The sequence below is a fragment of the Chiroxiphia lanceolata genome, chromosome 5, assembly GCF_009829145.1.
Source record: "Chiroxiphia lanceolata isolate bChiLan1 chromosome 5, bChiLan1.pri, whole genome shotgun sequence".
In the NCBI taxonomy this organism is placed as follows: Eukaryota; Metazoa; Chordata; class Aves; order Passeriformes; family Pipridae; genus Chiroxiphia; species Chiroxiphia lanceolata.
In genome coordinates, this window is record NC_045641.1 from 48,716,191 (window position 1) to 48,731,117 (window position 14,927).

General features: G+C 42.5%; 2 protein-coding genes across 4 annotated transcripts; both read left to right on the forward strand.

The window, feature by feature from the left end:
• The first annotated feature begins 2,459 nt into the window (after nt 1-2,459).
• On the forward strand, nt 2,460-9,446 carry LOC116787693 (osteocalcin-like). The gene is made up of 4 exons (XM_032689515.1): nt 2,460-2,603; nt 4,485-4,520; nt 6,371-6,440; nt 8,033-9,446. The coding sequence occupies exons 1-4, from the start codon at nt 2,537-2,539 to the stop codon at nt 8,160-8,162; spliced, it is 303 nt and encodes a 100-aa protein (XP_032545406.1). The 5' UTR covers nt 2,460-2,536; the 3' UTR covers nt 8,163-9,446.
• A 1,891-nt stretch (nt 9,447-11,337) lies between these two features.
• On the forward strand, nt 11,338-14,875 carry ART4 (ADP-ribosyltransferase 4 (Dombrock blood group)). 3 transcript variants are annotated; one of them, XM_032688488.1, is made up of 3 exons: nt 11,338-11,882; nt 13,160-13,886; nt 14,728-14,875. In XM_032688488.1, exons 1-3 carry the CDS (start codon nt 11,793-11,795, stop codon nt 14,856-14,858), a joined length of 948 nt encoding a protein of 315 aa, XP_032544379.1. In that variant the 5' UTR covers nt 11,338-11,792; the 3' UTR covers nt 14,859-14,875. The 3 variants fall into 3 exon arrangements, with proteins under 3 accessions (XP_032544379.1, XP_032544381.1, XP_032544382.1); XM_032688490.1 differs by having other exon boundaries at nt 11,338-11,873; XM_032688491.1 differs by having other exon boundaries at nt 11,338-11,660.
• The last annotated feature ends 52 nt before the right edge of the window (nt 14,876-14,927 follow it).

The following is a 14,927-nucleotide window of genomic DNA, read 5'->3' on the forward strand; positions in this document are numbered from 1 at the left end:
GTTCAGAAGGCACTTTTTGAAAATTAAATCTGTAATATCTTTCATCAGTTGGGAAAACAAAATTTAGAAGGCATCTATTTAATCTTAAAAATAAAGTTAGAATGAGGGTTGATGACAGAAAATGCCTGTAAGTTTCTTCTTGTTTATCCAGTTACCATCAGGTCATGATGTAGGGTACTCCTGTAGAAAGGAGTGTGTGGTTCAGACTTAAATCATATTTCCTTTTGCAATCCCCTTTCAAAACCCTTACTTCCACTTGAAATGATTCCGGTAGCACTAGAAAGCTACAGAAACCAAAGGCAGAGAGGGGTCTTGGTGGCAAAAAAAAAATAAAAGAAACCCAGGTTTTGGGGTCAGGCCCAATTTTGTTTGTATAGAACAATTTAGTTTTACTGTTCACAAATCATTTGAAACCAAGGTGTGTTAACCCTGTGCACTTGTTACTGAGCACCTCCTGGACCACTGAGGAGTGAGCATGACTGCAGTTGCGTTGTCACCACCACCAGCACCAGGACACATTGCAGAGCCTGTCCCCAGACCAAACAGCACCAGTGCTGACATGCCTGAGAATTCAGTACTGTTCTGGGCTGGTCAGCAGACACAGCAGCTGGGACACTCCTTGGTGTGTGATGTGTAGGGGACATAACATCTATCTTAGCTCAGCACAGATGGTTTGAACATTTACACCTCCAGGCTCACACGGGCACCTGCAAATTACAGGGAAAGGTTCATGACATGCTATCAAAGGCTATGAGGTGTAAAGTATCAAGCTGTTGACTAATCTGTGAAATAAAGTCTAGAGCCAAATCTACCTGGCACATTATAAATATGCATCTTCTTCCAAAATGTGCCTCAGAGCTTTGCCAGCTTTGAAATTGAACCTTTGGAAAGAAATGCGATTGATTTATTTATTGAAAACCCTTCTGATAGGAAACTCCATCCTGCCAGTTGCTAAAGTTTTGCCCAGGGGAAAAAGTGAGAGATAAATGCATTTAAGGAAAAAAACCTATTTGGGTTAGGTATATTCACACCCACACTTGCTCTGCATGTTCCCAAGGAAGTAAATCTTATAATCACCAACTGGAGCAAACTTGCATACCCTAAAATCAGCAAGTCTGCAGTGTCTGAGTTTGACTTGACACTGTGAAACTACCAAAACAGAAGACACAGGGCTTGTGCTGTCTGAGTCTGTGTCCAGAAATATCTTGAGATTCCAACCTCCAGTTGAGCAGTATAAATATTGAATAACACCGGAGATTTCTGTGGGATCTCATTAGTGTGAGCAACAACTTAACAGTTTTAAGAGACTACATGCTGGTTAGAAAGCTTGGGAAAAGCTCGGAGGACAAATAAAGCTGTTTGGATTACTCAAATTGTATATTTATTTATTTATATTATTTCAAGTATTCATCTGGAAGCATAACTTTCCTAGAATACCTTTTATTTTTAGATATTTATTTATTTTTAAACTGTTGCTCTTTTGCTGGAATAATACATGTACAACAACTTTTACTGGAAGTTGTTAGTATATATATTCATCTTTCCTGGGCTGTAGAGAAGTTAACTTTGGGTTTTTTTAATCCTGAAAGTTCTGTAAGATAAAAGACAGTGTTTCTAATAATTAGCAAAATCCCTGATGGCTCTGACTGCCCTTCGGAGCCTTTTAAACTGTACTTCTGTAAACCTTGGAAACATCCCCTGCATATGGGTCTGAGAAGGACTGGATAGAAGGTGGAGGAAGATTATGATTCCTGTGCTGTTTGTGGGACATGGCTTTGGGAACTTGCATAGTGGGTTTGGGAGTGTGCGGTCATTGATAGATAGGCTGTAGAAGAGTCCATGCAAGGCTCTTGATGTACCAAGCAACTTTAACCATTCAAATCCTGAAGAATAAAACACTTTTAGAGTCTAAATGTTTATTTGATTTTTAGACAAGAAAAGCCAAAATAAAGCTTTGAAACTAGGAAGATTTCCAGGAAGAAAAAAAAAGACCCTCCCTCAAACTAGCTTCCAAAGTTCTCAGCAATATAAAAATCTCATCTCTCCAAAGTGATTTGGTGAAATTGTGAAACTGTCCGAGAATCTAATGTGTTTGCCCTATGCAAACTGTTTTACAGGTTTCTTTACCTTCAGGGGAATGAGTCAAGGTGGGGTGGGGAGAAGGGTCACTACCGGGTGTGCCTGGTATCTCTCCTGCCTTTCCAACACAATTGAGTGACTCTGAAGTTTATAAGAAAGATGACTTTTTTTTATCCAGTTGTTTTTCTTCAACAGTCCCATTCAAAACCTCTGATAAAATCTTCTGGAAATGCCCCGAGTACTGAGATGGATGTCAAAATGACTGCCAGGATCCAGTATCCCCTGGCCCAAAGGACGGGCTTTGTTTTGGAGTGCAGACACAGGAACACAAGCCAGATCCCTGATCTTTCCAAGCAATCACAGGATATAAACTGCTGCCCAAAAGCAAGCCACGGAGAACTTCAGTAACCTCCAGGAAAACTCTGAGGTTAGAGAGACTAGCACAGCCAAAGAAGACATGAGGAGTCTGCTGGCACTGCTGATTGTGACTCTGGCCCTGGCAGCACTCTGTTGTTGCGAGAAAGGTAAGGGGACATCTTCCCAGGAAGGCTCTTTAGATCACTGCTCAACCCTGCAACTTGCCACCAGCCTCCCTTTAGTCTGGGAGAAAAGGACAGCTTTGGGGGGGAGGAAATGTACCACCAGTCATTGCACAACTTCAGATCTCTGCTAGAGAGACAGAGTCAGGGATGAGAGAGGGCTTGAGAACAGAGAGACCCATCTTTTGCCAGACACTTTCTTCCACTGGTCAACACCCACTCACCCCCCACCTCAGTTGCTTATTGAATTGCAGCAGAGAACTTGAACATTTTAATATGTTTAAGAATTAAACAAGTTTATCATTTGGGTGAAGTGGCAAAGGTATGCTGGATGCTCACTTTTGAGTAAGACGGTTGAACTGCAGGCAGATTTGTGTCAGCCATAGGGAGAGGATTTTGTGCCTTGCCAGTCCTGGAGTGCTGTAGGATCACAGAGATAGGCACCAAGTCAAGCTTCCCCCTGCAGGTAAATGTGGGATGTGGAGAATTGGAGGCAAATACACCTTCCTATTCATGTTTAAAAAATGTACTTGTCCCATTGAAATGAGCACGTCTCATTTGAAGGTGATTTAGTGATGGTGACTGCATGATGGAAAGATAGTAATGTAGTGGCAGCTCTATAATTGATGAAGAGAGAGGGAAGAGGGGAAAGATCTGAAAAATGAGTGCTTTCCTTTACATCAAAAAATGAAGCTGATCAGGAGATAGGTCTGTGTTTTCCTGTATTACCTCATTAAGATTTAAATTCTGTTCAGTCCTTGGCATTGATATTGTCATGATTCAATTCTGGCAAATATATTTTTTTAATCAGAGTTTTTCTTCTGTCAGTCTCTTTCTTACTTTTTCACTCGAGTATATATCTGCCTTTTTTTAGTCATTATTATATTTCAGAATGCTTAATGGCCTAGGAGTAACTCCTAATTTTATTTTATTTTAAATCAAAGGAGTGCATACATTGCTTAAAAATAGAACTACACATAACACTTTTCACACAAATTTTTTTTTTGGCTTTTTTTTAGTGTGGGGTTTTTTGGGTTTTTTTTTGTGCTTTTTGTTGTTTGGGTTTTTTTTTTGGTCTCTAGAGTCCTCTTTCTGCCCATAAATACACTTGTGCCAAATACCTGGTAACTTGGGTGGAACCTACACTATTGAAAAAAGATATGGTGAAATAGTGAAAGAAAAAAAATTGTGAAATAGGGCAGTGTGTGAGACCCCAGGTTAGGAACTCTTAGAGGATGCTTTTCTTGGATGTTTTCGGGGGCATCAAGGATTAAGTTCAAGACTGAACACAGAAATATTGTGTGTAAATTGCTCTTGAGAAGGTTGGTGAGCCAGGTACCTCAACCTTGTGCCAGAAAGCTGTGAGGACAGAGTTGTTACTAATTTTTTGATCTATTTCTCTTCTCTGTCAATGGCTTGTGATTTCCCCCCAGAAGAAATGTATCTTTTCAAAGATAGAGGAGACACTAAGCTATATTCATGTTCTGTCCAAATTTGGGGTTTGTTCAAATGGTCCCCTAGTTCTAGTTGTCCCTACTCTTAGCAAGGGCGGGAAGGGTGAAGGAGGAAGGTCTTCCTCCTCCTTCCACAGTGATTATACATCTCTTGTGTCATTTAACCTGTCTCAGAGGAAGCTGAAATTAAACAAATCCAGACATAACGGATTAATTTTGCCATTATGGTGGGTGTTAATAAATGGTGGGTGTTAACAAAACCCTTCTGGGAGAAACAGACCTTCTAGGCAAGTGGGGGGAGCCGGACCCAGCTAGTTGGTGGTAGGATTCAGTTACAGAGTACAGCAAAGGAGGATAGTCTAAATCAGCCCAAGCAGACTCTTTTCTGTCTGTCTGTCTGTCTGTCTTCCAGATCCCAAAGAGCCTTCAGGATCTCTCAGCGCTGACAGTGAGTATATCATTGTGACTGGTGCTCAGCTCTATTCTACTGCATCTGCCTCCTTTTCCCCCTTTGACAGGTTCGAGGGCTGAACAAGAACCATGCTGAGTCCCTCTAGCTGTTCCCTTTTTGCTCCCTGAGTGCTGCAGTCCCTGAGGTGCAGCAAACAAGGGGGCTGCCTTTCACACATGAGCAGGTGACACGAAGGAGGTCAGTGTCCCTGCAGGCCAGCATTACTCTGGGTGTGCCAGTGTCATAGCCTGCATCTCCACAACCCCTGAGCAATCCCCTGGCAGCACATGAGTTCTGCAGCTTGTTAGCAGCTGGATGCATCTACCCTCTGTGAAACTGGGTTGTGTTGGTGGAGCAGCATGGCCTGTTACCCTGCTCAGAGCTGGCTTTATAGACCTCTATCCAGAGTGATTGCTGTATCCCCAGATTTTTGAGAGAGTAGAACCTGCCCATGGCAAAGGGCTGTGACATCCCTGCCAAATCCCACAACATGAAGGATTTGCAGTTCCTCTCATCCGTCACCTGGGACATGGGGATTTGCACACCTTGAGATGTTCACAGGTTTTGCAGCAAGCTGATCCTGGCAGAAATCTGTATGGAAAATCCCTTTCGTTCTCCCCGACTCTCCTTTCTCACATTTTAAAGGATAACATTGCTGCTGAGGAGCATGAAAGCTGGTATTTTTCCAGTGAGCCAATACAAACACAGATTGGGAAAGAGAAAAAAAGAAGTGTAGAGAGTGTTCAGGGAAAGGTGGTGGTTTCTGACAGCTCATTAACTGGCAGTTTCTGTGTAGTCAGTATTTTGATTCAGACTAAACCTCAGCTCACAAGAGAGGGCATACCTCTCACCTCCAAAGAGAAACACAGTCGAACATTTAATGGGGACAAGGGAAGGAACAAACTTCCCCATCTCCCCACAGGCAGAGATCTTAGATTCTTCTTCCCCCCAGTGACAGCAATGATTGACATTCCAGTTTCCATGCTGAAATGAATATTGGTGTGCAGCTGCCTGTGTTGCTGCTGTGCCAGCATTTGTGCACACCTCTGCTGGTGTGGGATGATCCCGTGGAGCGAGGCTGTGCTGTGATGACCCTGGATGGGGATGGGGAATGAAGTGCTTCAACCTAGTGTTTGTGGGGTGCTTCACAGCACCATAGTGTTTGCACAACCACGAACCAAGGCAGCCAACAAGCAACAAGTAACGGTGTGTTAGTGTAGAGCAGGGGCAAATGCTGTCATGGCTGAAAGGCCTCTCGTGTTCTCCAGGTCCTGAACACTGGGATCTTGTGTATTTCTCTCTGGGTGTATTTCTGCCTGTGTGATGTTTACCGTCGCTATTTTGTACTCTTTACCTTTCGTGGAACCCTGTACATTTGAGCATTGGTGTTTCTGTCTGTTGCTCATGGCTTATTGGAAGCATTTTAAGGTCTGGTTGTTGGTATCCCATATTACTCTCAGTTGAATCACAACATAGAAAGAAAGCCAAGACTGAAGTTAAGCAGGTCAGGGAGAGAGGGTGCCATTCTCTTTTCTCCTTATTCATATTTTATGCCTTCTGCACATTTGCTGTGGATTCAGATCATGCTGTATGATAAGGGAATGGAGTTTATGACAGAAAAAGCCCTTGCCCCATGGAGATGTGAAGGCTGCAGCAAGGAGAGATCCCAGCTGTTGGGTTTTCAGCAGATAGTGGGGTGGGGAGAGATGAACAGGCCATTAGAGTGGTTTGTAGCAGTCATCCGCTTGTGAAGAGAGCAGACTTTCCATTTTCAGAGGTTAGATTGGTCTCTGTGTTTCACAAACCATGGCCCTGCATCTCTAACCTGCAGTGTTCTCTCTTGGTAGGCATCAAGATTAAAAAAGAAGTTGCCAATGCCTTTGTGAAGAGGCAGAAGAGATCCAGCCTCTATGAACGGTAATGACTCAGGAGTCAGGCTGACTGCTGGACTCTGTCCCTGTTCTGAAGAGGGGGGGGAAGGCAATAGGACAGGACAAGGCATTATTTCGTAGTACATCTATGTTATTACCTCCACACTTTGGAGGAAAAAGGCTGTAGGAGACACTCAGTGATGGATAAATGGTTCTTTTTTCATTAATATCCTTTGGAGAGCTCATAGCTGGACTCCAATATTCCTCCCAGGGAGAAAGACTCTGCTAGCTGTCCGGGCTATCCATGGGGACAGAAGGATACAAGTTAGAAGCTGCTCTAACGTACAGGATCATCAGAACCAATTTCCAGGAAAATGAGAATCACAGAAGCTTGGTCATTGCCTCTGGCTTCCTACAAAGGAAGCACAGCTCTGTTGCAGGAATAAGGCTAGATCGGATTGGCTGTTCTTTCTGAAGCTGTAGATCATACATCTACTTTTGCAGAAATCCCAGACATAAAGATTTGGAGAAATACTAGCTATTTGAAAAATTTGAGGTAATGCAAGGGTGTTCTTCATATATTTCCTGGGAGGGTTTGTTAAGCTACTCTCCCGTGTGGGCCTTTGGAAAAAGGATTTTTTATTCAATCCATCTTTGGACTGAAAGGATAATGCTGTTTTTAGACAATAGAAGATTGGGAGGCCTCATCTGTAGAGGAAAGGATCACAGTATTGTAGCAGATGAACGGGCTGATGGTGAAACCTGCAGTGATTAAAATCAAGATGAAATTCAGTAACAGCAACTGTACTGTCTGTACCAACAACCCCCTTACAGGTGGGGCATTGTAAAAGTAGCTTCTGCTCTAAGCATTAATCAGGAAGGACAGAGGCAGACAGACATCCTGGTGTATTATTCGATAATGAGATAAGGTTGATCCAGAAATATGAATTCGACAACATGCAATGGGGTATTTCTAATATAGAAATAAAGTAAAAATTCATGAGGTAGTGGTGGGACTTCTGTGATGTTGTGTACAGTCTTCAGGAAAGATTAGTCAAATCTGGAAGAGGAGCTAAGAAGGGCATCCAGAGCTGAGACTAAAAGATTTGGGCATGTTTAACTGGCAAAAAAAAAAAAAATTAGCTGCATGGGGCTAGTGTTGTTGTCTACAACAGAAGTGAGGATGATGAGAGAAAAGTGATTAAACTAAAAGACAATAATAGCTAGTGGGAAAGTAAGTAGAAACTGAACAAAAATAAATTCAATCAGGAAATAAAAAATAAATATGTAATAAAAATAAATAATACTAACAACAAAAAATATTCCTGGGTAGTTGGGGAATGGGAATGAAGGCAAAGAAACCCTCAAACCCTAACTGCTTCTGTGGTCTCCTTTGCTGATAAAACTTGCAGAGCAATTGCTTTAAGCTGAGTTCAATCTCTTTTTTTTTTTTTTCCCCAGCATTGATTAAGTAGCCTGTTTGTATGTACGTAGGTAGATATTTAACTCAGCATGAGCAATCCCCTGTTGGGGTACCCTGGAGAATCACTCCTTTCATGTCAGTGTCAGGTGTGTGAACCATTTCCAATTGCATTGACTGAATCTGCAGAATGGTATCTCTGTCTTTGTCTACTCCAGGTACTTCGAGTATTATAAAAATCCAATGGAGCAGATGCATGAGCGCTGTGAAAACTATCCCCCCTGTGACTATCTCTCTGACCAAATAGGATTTTCCTTGGCCTACAACCGTTTCTTTGGGAGATACTAAGGATTGGAAGGTCTCTTCATTTGTTTGGCTTGGAACACTCTGAGCCCCACAAGAGAAAGAAGGTTGTGGGTGGAAGGAGGGAAGGGAAATATCCAAACTGGCATCTACTTCCACTGTCTCCTTAACCAGCTGGAATGCAAGGCAGTAATTATCCTACTTGTTGAGCTTACATTAGCTTTCTTCCTTTCATCAAAAACAGTCTCTCTTTAGACATCTCCTGTGGTATTTTGAGCTTCACCAGAAGACTCTGTCTTACCTCCTTCCGTCTGAATCCCCAGGACACAATAGGTGAAAAAAATGGTGATTGGTCTCAAGAAAACTATTGCATGCCTTAGAAACAAAACTAGACCTCTTATACTTTTCTGAAAAATGCAGGGGGATTATAGAAGAATGTCACAATTATGATGTTGTTACACAATGTGCGTAAATGTGATGGATCTGATCCTGGGATGCTCACTGGGAGGGAGGAAGGAAGAACAGCTGCCTCCTGTTAGAATTACTGGAAAGTTCAGTATTTTCACATAGTATAATCACACTAAGTATGCATCACACTAGGATCACTTTATAAAGACAGAAGCGCGCAAATACTAATGCATAGACAGAAATCAGGTTCTGGTACATTCTTCTGGTTATTCTGTCACAAAAATTGCCCATATAGCAACAACAAAGAAATTCCAAAAGGAGTGTTTAAGGAGTGTTTCCTCCTTTTAGATGAGCTCTTCCATTTGTACACTGAATTCGGTGACTGTCTGTAAAAAGCAACTTGGGAATCTCTTGTTGTTTGTGGGGTTTTTTAACCAGTTTCTGGTGAAACTGAACATACCCAAGCAGAACAAAAAACCAACCTGTTTGTCTCTAGTGCTATAGCATTTATGCTTGAAACTAGAAGTGTCTAAGCAGCTAAAAAAAAAGGGTTATGAAATAAACAAAAAGAAAATTGATTCAAGAATGGATTGAAGTTGGTCAGCATTTCATTTATTCAAGACAACTTGTATCTAAATATATATATGTAATGTATGTGTGTATTTATATACGTATTATCTTCCCTCTGCACTACTTCATTCTGTCCTCTGGTATTAATAGTATACCTTAGCACTTTCTGCACAGCTTCCTTAATATGCTCTGTCAGCTTTCCTTCCCTGAGAGGTAGATGGCAGATCACATCTCCAAGGACAAGGACTGCTGATCCTCAGGAGACTGACAGAGATCAAGTCTCTGGTTACATGTAAGCTGGTGAAACCCTCCTCAGCTGCAGATTGCAATAAACACTGCTTATGTAAAGCAGGTCGGTGTGCTGCTTCTCTCTGTTCCTCTGTACAACCTTTACCTGTGGTTAAAGAGGTGCCTGGAAGGTACAGCCTGCTTTTGTGAACCCTGAGGAGCAGGAACCCGGTGCATGAGTCTTCCTCCTCCCCTCCCGTGTCCCAGTGTGAATCAGAAGTGACTATATCGAAATTCAGGTTGTAGTTCCAGCACTCTGTGATGCTGAGGGAAAGGAGGGCCAGGCTTTTCCTGATTCACCATCTACCCAGTTCAGTGTTTTCCTGAGAGACCTAGGCCTGAAGTAAGGACACAGGATAAGTCCACAGAGATGGTTGCCAGAAGGAGTGTGAGCATCTTGTTTGGCAAGCTGCTATGACTTGTACCAGTTATGCTGATCTTGGCCAAGGAGAAGACACTTAATAAATATCTCTGCATGTCTTGGTCAAACACCTGTGACCTGTGACTGGTTCCTCTATTGGCATAAACTGATGGGGCTTCACCGCTCACAGCAAAACTCTCCTCTGAACACCATCTAGTAAAAATGAACAGAGTGCTTATTGGAAGAAGTGAAATTTTTGCTTGGAAAAATACTAGAGAGATTAGTGAAATCCTAATGTCTGGTGTAATAATAAAATAAGGATTTTGTTGTTGTTGTATGGTTTTGCTAGCACAAAAAGTTTCCTGCCTATGTTTGGATCATTCTGTTAGTTTTATATTTTTTCTCTCCCTTTCAGTAAATATTTTTTTCAAGCAAGTTGTACTGGGAGGCCTCCATTACGTCATCTACTTTGTGTCACCAGATCCCTACGTGGGCTGAAGTCATGACCTTTGGGGATCCGAGTGCACAGATCACATTACAAATTTACTGCTGAAATGGAGGAATTCGATTTTTGCTTGGTTAATGCAGCTCCAAGTCTAAGTTCTGCTACAAATCTTCTGCTGCCATCTTATGGCCATTGTATTTATTGTATTTAATAGTACACTGTTTCTTCTGAAGCGTTTGAAAATGCAAATTCAGTGGCCTTTCTTCCTGGTTCCCTTCAGACTAAACATACACTAAGAGATCAGAAGGGAAAACCTGGGACATAATCTGCAACTGGATTATATGCAGCTGCATTGACATCTAAGCAGGGCTTTTTATCATGATTGCCAAGCTCCCACGGGAACACATCTCAGTTTATCTCTGTTTTATCTCTACATAAACAGAAGAGGAGACGCCTCAGTTAATTCACAAACCCTTCTGTGAACTCACTTTGAGCCGTCAAACAACCACTTTCTGAAATCAGCCCAAAATAACAGAGAAATTCCAAAAAGGAGAAGTAGGTAGTCTTCATCTATCACTTTGTATCATTCTTCATGCCATCATTTTATGTCCCCAGTGGCGACAGATACTGTCAGCAGCATCAGCTGCTTTGGAAGCAGCCCAGTGTGAGACCTTTATGTCGCCTCTCACCCTATTTCAGCAATATTTGGCAGATGCTCTCTGTCCACAGAACCTAAGCATCTGCACAAACATCTCATCTCAGGAAATCACGCTATGACTGGAGGTGCACCTCTCACCCAGCCTATCACCAGCAGGCCATGGAAAATGGTTTTCACTTCTCTGTGATCAGAACCAAGGCCCTGACAGCTCTTGCCTGTTTTTCCACAAAGAATAGTTATCGGAGGCCATGGGGCTTTGGAAGGGAATAACTCTCTGCTGTTATTTGGAAGGGGTCTGGAAATCAGCTGCTAGAGAGGGGTTTGACTCAGTACAGAATCTGCATTTGCGCACTCATTTTGCATGTACCCAATGTAAACAGTCCAACAAGGTGGACTGCAGTGGTGTAAGGGTAGGATTGGTAACGCAAGATTAGAAACCAGGGGGTGATAAGGAAGAGAAGGACAGTTAGGTTATCTCTGCTTCCAGATGGGATCCCAACCTACCCTGCATTTCTGCGTTGGCTTTATGAAAGCCAACTTCTTTAAAAGGGCTTTTTAAGGGCTCTTGACCAGGGAGTACTCATCCTGACACATCACTCCTCAGAGGACAACTGCCTTAGACTTCTCCAAGCCATGATTTTCTTCCTTTTTGCAAGAACAAGAACACCGGATACCTTGGAATTAAAAGAGCTATTAAGGTGACGGACACTCGCATCAGCTGGAGTTGGTGCAATCAGACCTTTCCTTATGGATTGTGGGCACACTTCTACCAGTAAATTGTCTGCTTGGATGATTAATGACTTCTGAATTGCTGTAAGAATCTGGTGAATGATCTTTGGTTGAAGAACTGTCACCAAAACCTGAGTGCAAATTACAAACTGCAGAATTTTCCAATTCAGGAAAAAAGGGAAAGCAGCAGATGTAAATGACCTCTTCTTGAACAAAATGTTCTTTCCAGTGCCTTGGGTGGACTCCAGGAAGCCAGTGCAGCTGGGCAGCCTCCTGTTGCTGATCTCACAAATATTGGTAAAAAGGGTAAATGTTCTTTATTTGAAATGGTGAAACTGCTTACCTCATTGAAATAAGTTTTTAATTTTTTCCCATTTGAAACAGTTTCTTTAAGGAGCTTTTAGTTAATTTTTAACTTTTCTGCTTTCAGTTCTTCTGTTCCATTTCTTACCTGTCCTAATTCTTTTAACCACTTGGTTGGAAGTTTCCTCTTGTTTAGAGCCAGATGGTTTCCTACAGTGTGTTTATGAGTAGACCTCATAGTCTCCTCTCCTTCTCCCACCTGTCTCAGCTGAGGCTCTGACAAAAAGAGTGTGTTGTTAGATGGGACGGTAAAAATATTGTTCTGTGTATTTTGATGGCCTTTTGGCTTTCCCTCAAAACAATTATGATATTCAATGAGAAAGAAATTGAATCCCTGCACAGTTTATGGGCCAGTATAACTTCAGAGGCTAAGAAAGGTGTCAGTTTGGTTACATGTCTAGGATGAATATTTGAGATTAAAGTGAATATCTAGCTACTTGTAGAATTCAACTATCAACTGACTACAGCACTTGACTAGTCTACTAGGTGATCAAAAAGCAAAAGGAACAATACCATAACTCGCACAATTTCTTAGATCTTATTACACAAGGTTTTTATTAATTAGAAATGCTAGATACACATAATTAGCTGGTTGTTTCATAGACAGAATATATTAGAGGTTGTTTTCCTGTTATAGCACCTAGTTGTGTGAATCCTTACTCATGTTTAATGTTTATTTACATGACACGTCCAGCTGGTCTCACTGAGACAAACGGGATGAACAGAAGTTTTGTCACACTGCTACTACATTGTCCTTTACATTATTCCCTGGAGCCAAAACATGTCCAAGAGATTTGGAAGGACAGGAAGAAGAAATTCACCTCTGAGTGTTCAGGTTACACTGCTCTAGCACATTGATTTGCTTATTCTTTCCCTCTTCAAAACCACTTAATAATCCTGGGCAGAATATTGATATAAGTGGACCATGGGTCTGTCCTACAGGCTTTATACCATCACCCTCTGAAGAGTCAACTCTCCTGAAGTTTTTAATGTGACTGATCCACATCAAATGGCATCCTGACTGGCATTTGACTGAGGTGATGTATAGGTGATGAGGTTGCTCAGAAAGGTCTTTGCCTAAGTTGCCTACCTGCCTTGCTTGCTCTGCCAGTGATGACAAAGCAGCGAGAAAAGGGTAGAAAAAACTTGGCTTGCATTTATAGAGATACACAAGAAGTTCATACTTCTGATGCTAATCTTAATTTGGTTTTATGTTGCAGGCTATGTCCCACATCCTGATGGATATGGCTCTGAATTCTTTTGATGACCAGTATCTGGGGTGCAGAGAGGAAATGATGGAAGAACTGGAGCAAGGTGACTATTTTCAAAAGGAAATAGCTGCTAACAAGGACTATTTGAACCTCTGGAAGAAGGCTCAGGAGGCTTTGTTAAAAAGCCCTGTAGGTCTTCTGAGGGAGATGCATGACAGCCATGCCATAGTCCTCATGGCTTACACCATGAACTCTTCCCTGCACTCTCAGCTGAACTGGGCTACATCTACAGCAGGAATCTCTCCAGAGCACTACAGACACAACTTCAGTTTCAAATATTTTCACTTTTACCTAACAACTGCTATCCAGATAATGAAGGAATGGCAGAGCAGCAAGGAAAGCATGGGGAAACGTAAGTGCTACCAGGTGCACAGGGGTGTAAAAGACTTATATATCGAGGCCACGGTAGGCAGCAGGGTGCGATTTGGCCGTTTCACTTCTACCTCCCGCCTCAGGAGTGAAGCCCAGAAGTTTGGGAATGAAACTTTGTTTACAGTGACTACTTGCCTGGGAGCAGCTATGCAAGGCTTTTCTTACTACACAACTGAGAAGGAAGTCCTCATTCCCCCTTACGAGATATTTCTTGTCAAAAGCTTCATTCAGACACAGGATGGTAACCGACTGCATCTTCATTCTGTGGGGAACTACAGCAAGTACCACTGCCAGCTGGTGGAAGGTATTGTATACAGCCTCTTATACGTGGTGGGGGCACAGGACAGTCTGGTCTCCACTACCCCAAGCAGCCCTCACCAGCTGCACCTACACAAGGTCACACTCAAGGGCAAATCTGTAGCTTGCCCACTATATTCACCTACGAGAGCCACATGATCCAGATTTTACCCATTTGCTGTGAAACCTGGGAGAACCCCACAGGTCACTAAAGATGAAGCCACCTGATACACATCAGGTCTCAGGGTTCTTTGCAGCCTCCATTTGTCCCAGGTGCCTTTGCAAGGACGTTGTAGGACTCACGCATTTGGGTCCCCAGTGTTCTTATTGCAAAGGCAGGTGAGATTTGCTGGCAGTTTGAACCCAGATATTTATGCTGGTGGTTTGCAAGGCTGCTACACTCCCAGCATCAGGACTACTCTAGTCCACTACCACTTTGTGAAGCTACTACTTATCTCTGTCAAGCTGAGGTTAGTGTAAACAAACTATTGGTGCTTTAGCTGTGATCTCTCTCCTGAGACAGAAGGGAGAAAAGGTATCCTTTGGCAAGGAACACACTGAGTTTCCTGGCTATAGGGATAACTCTGTGCTGGAAGACCTCATTGGGCCTGTTCCACATCTCCATCTTTCTGTAAGTCCACCACCAATACTGGACTCTTGATTTTGTCTCTTTGGAGGGTAATGTGTCAATGCAATCTTTGAACTTGAAACAACCATTCAGGAACCAAGCCAAAGTAGTAGATATAGTTGAGAAAATGGCTTTTCTGGGCAAAGGTTGTGTTAGTAAATGCAGAAAGCTTTAGGAAGTGAAAAGAGTCCTAAACACTTCTGTCTTGATTTTTTTTCAGCTTCAAGATGTAAGAACAGTGGTTCCACTGCCCTCGCCTCTGCCATTCTTCCTAGCGTGGTTGCAGTTTCTATGTGCTTGGCCCACAGTCTTTGGTTCTCTGGCTGCATCCAGCTGTATACTTGTGAATAGCAGCCAAGAAGAGTTCACAGGCATTCAGTCTCTGGAGTTCCTGTTGCTACAGAAGGTTCAAACTTCCCT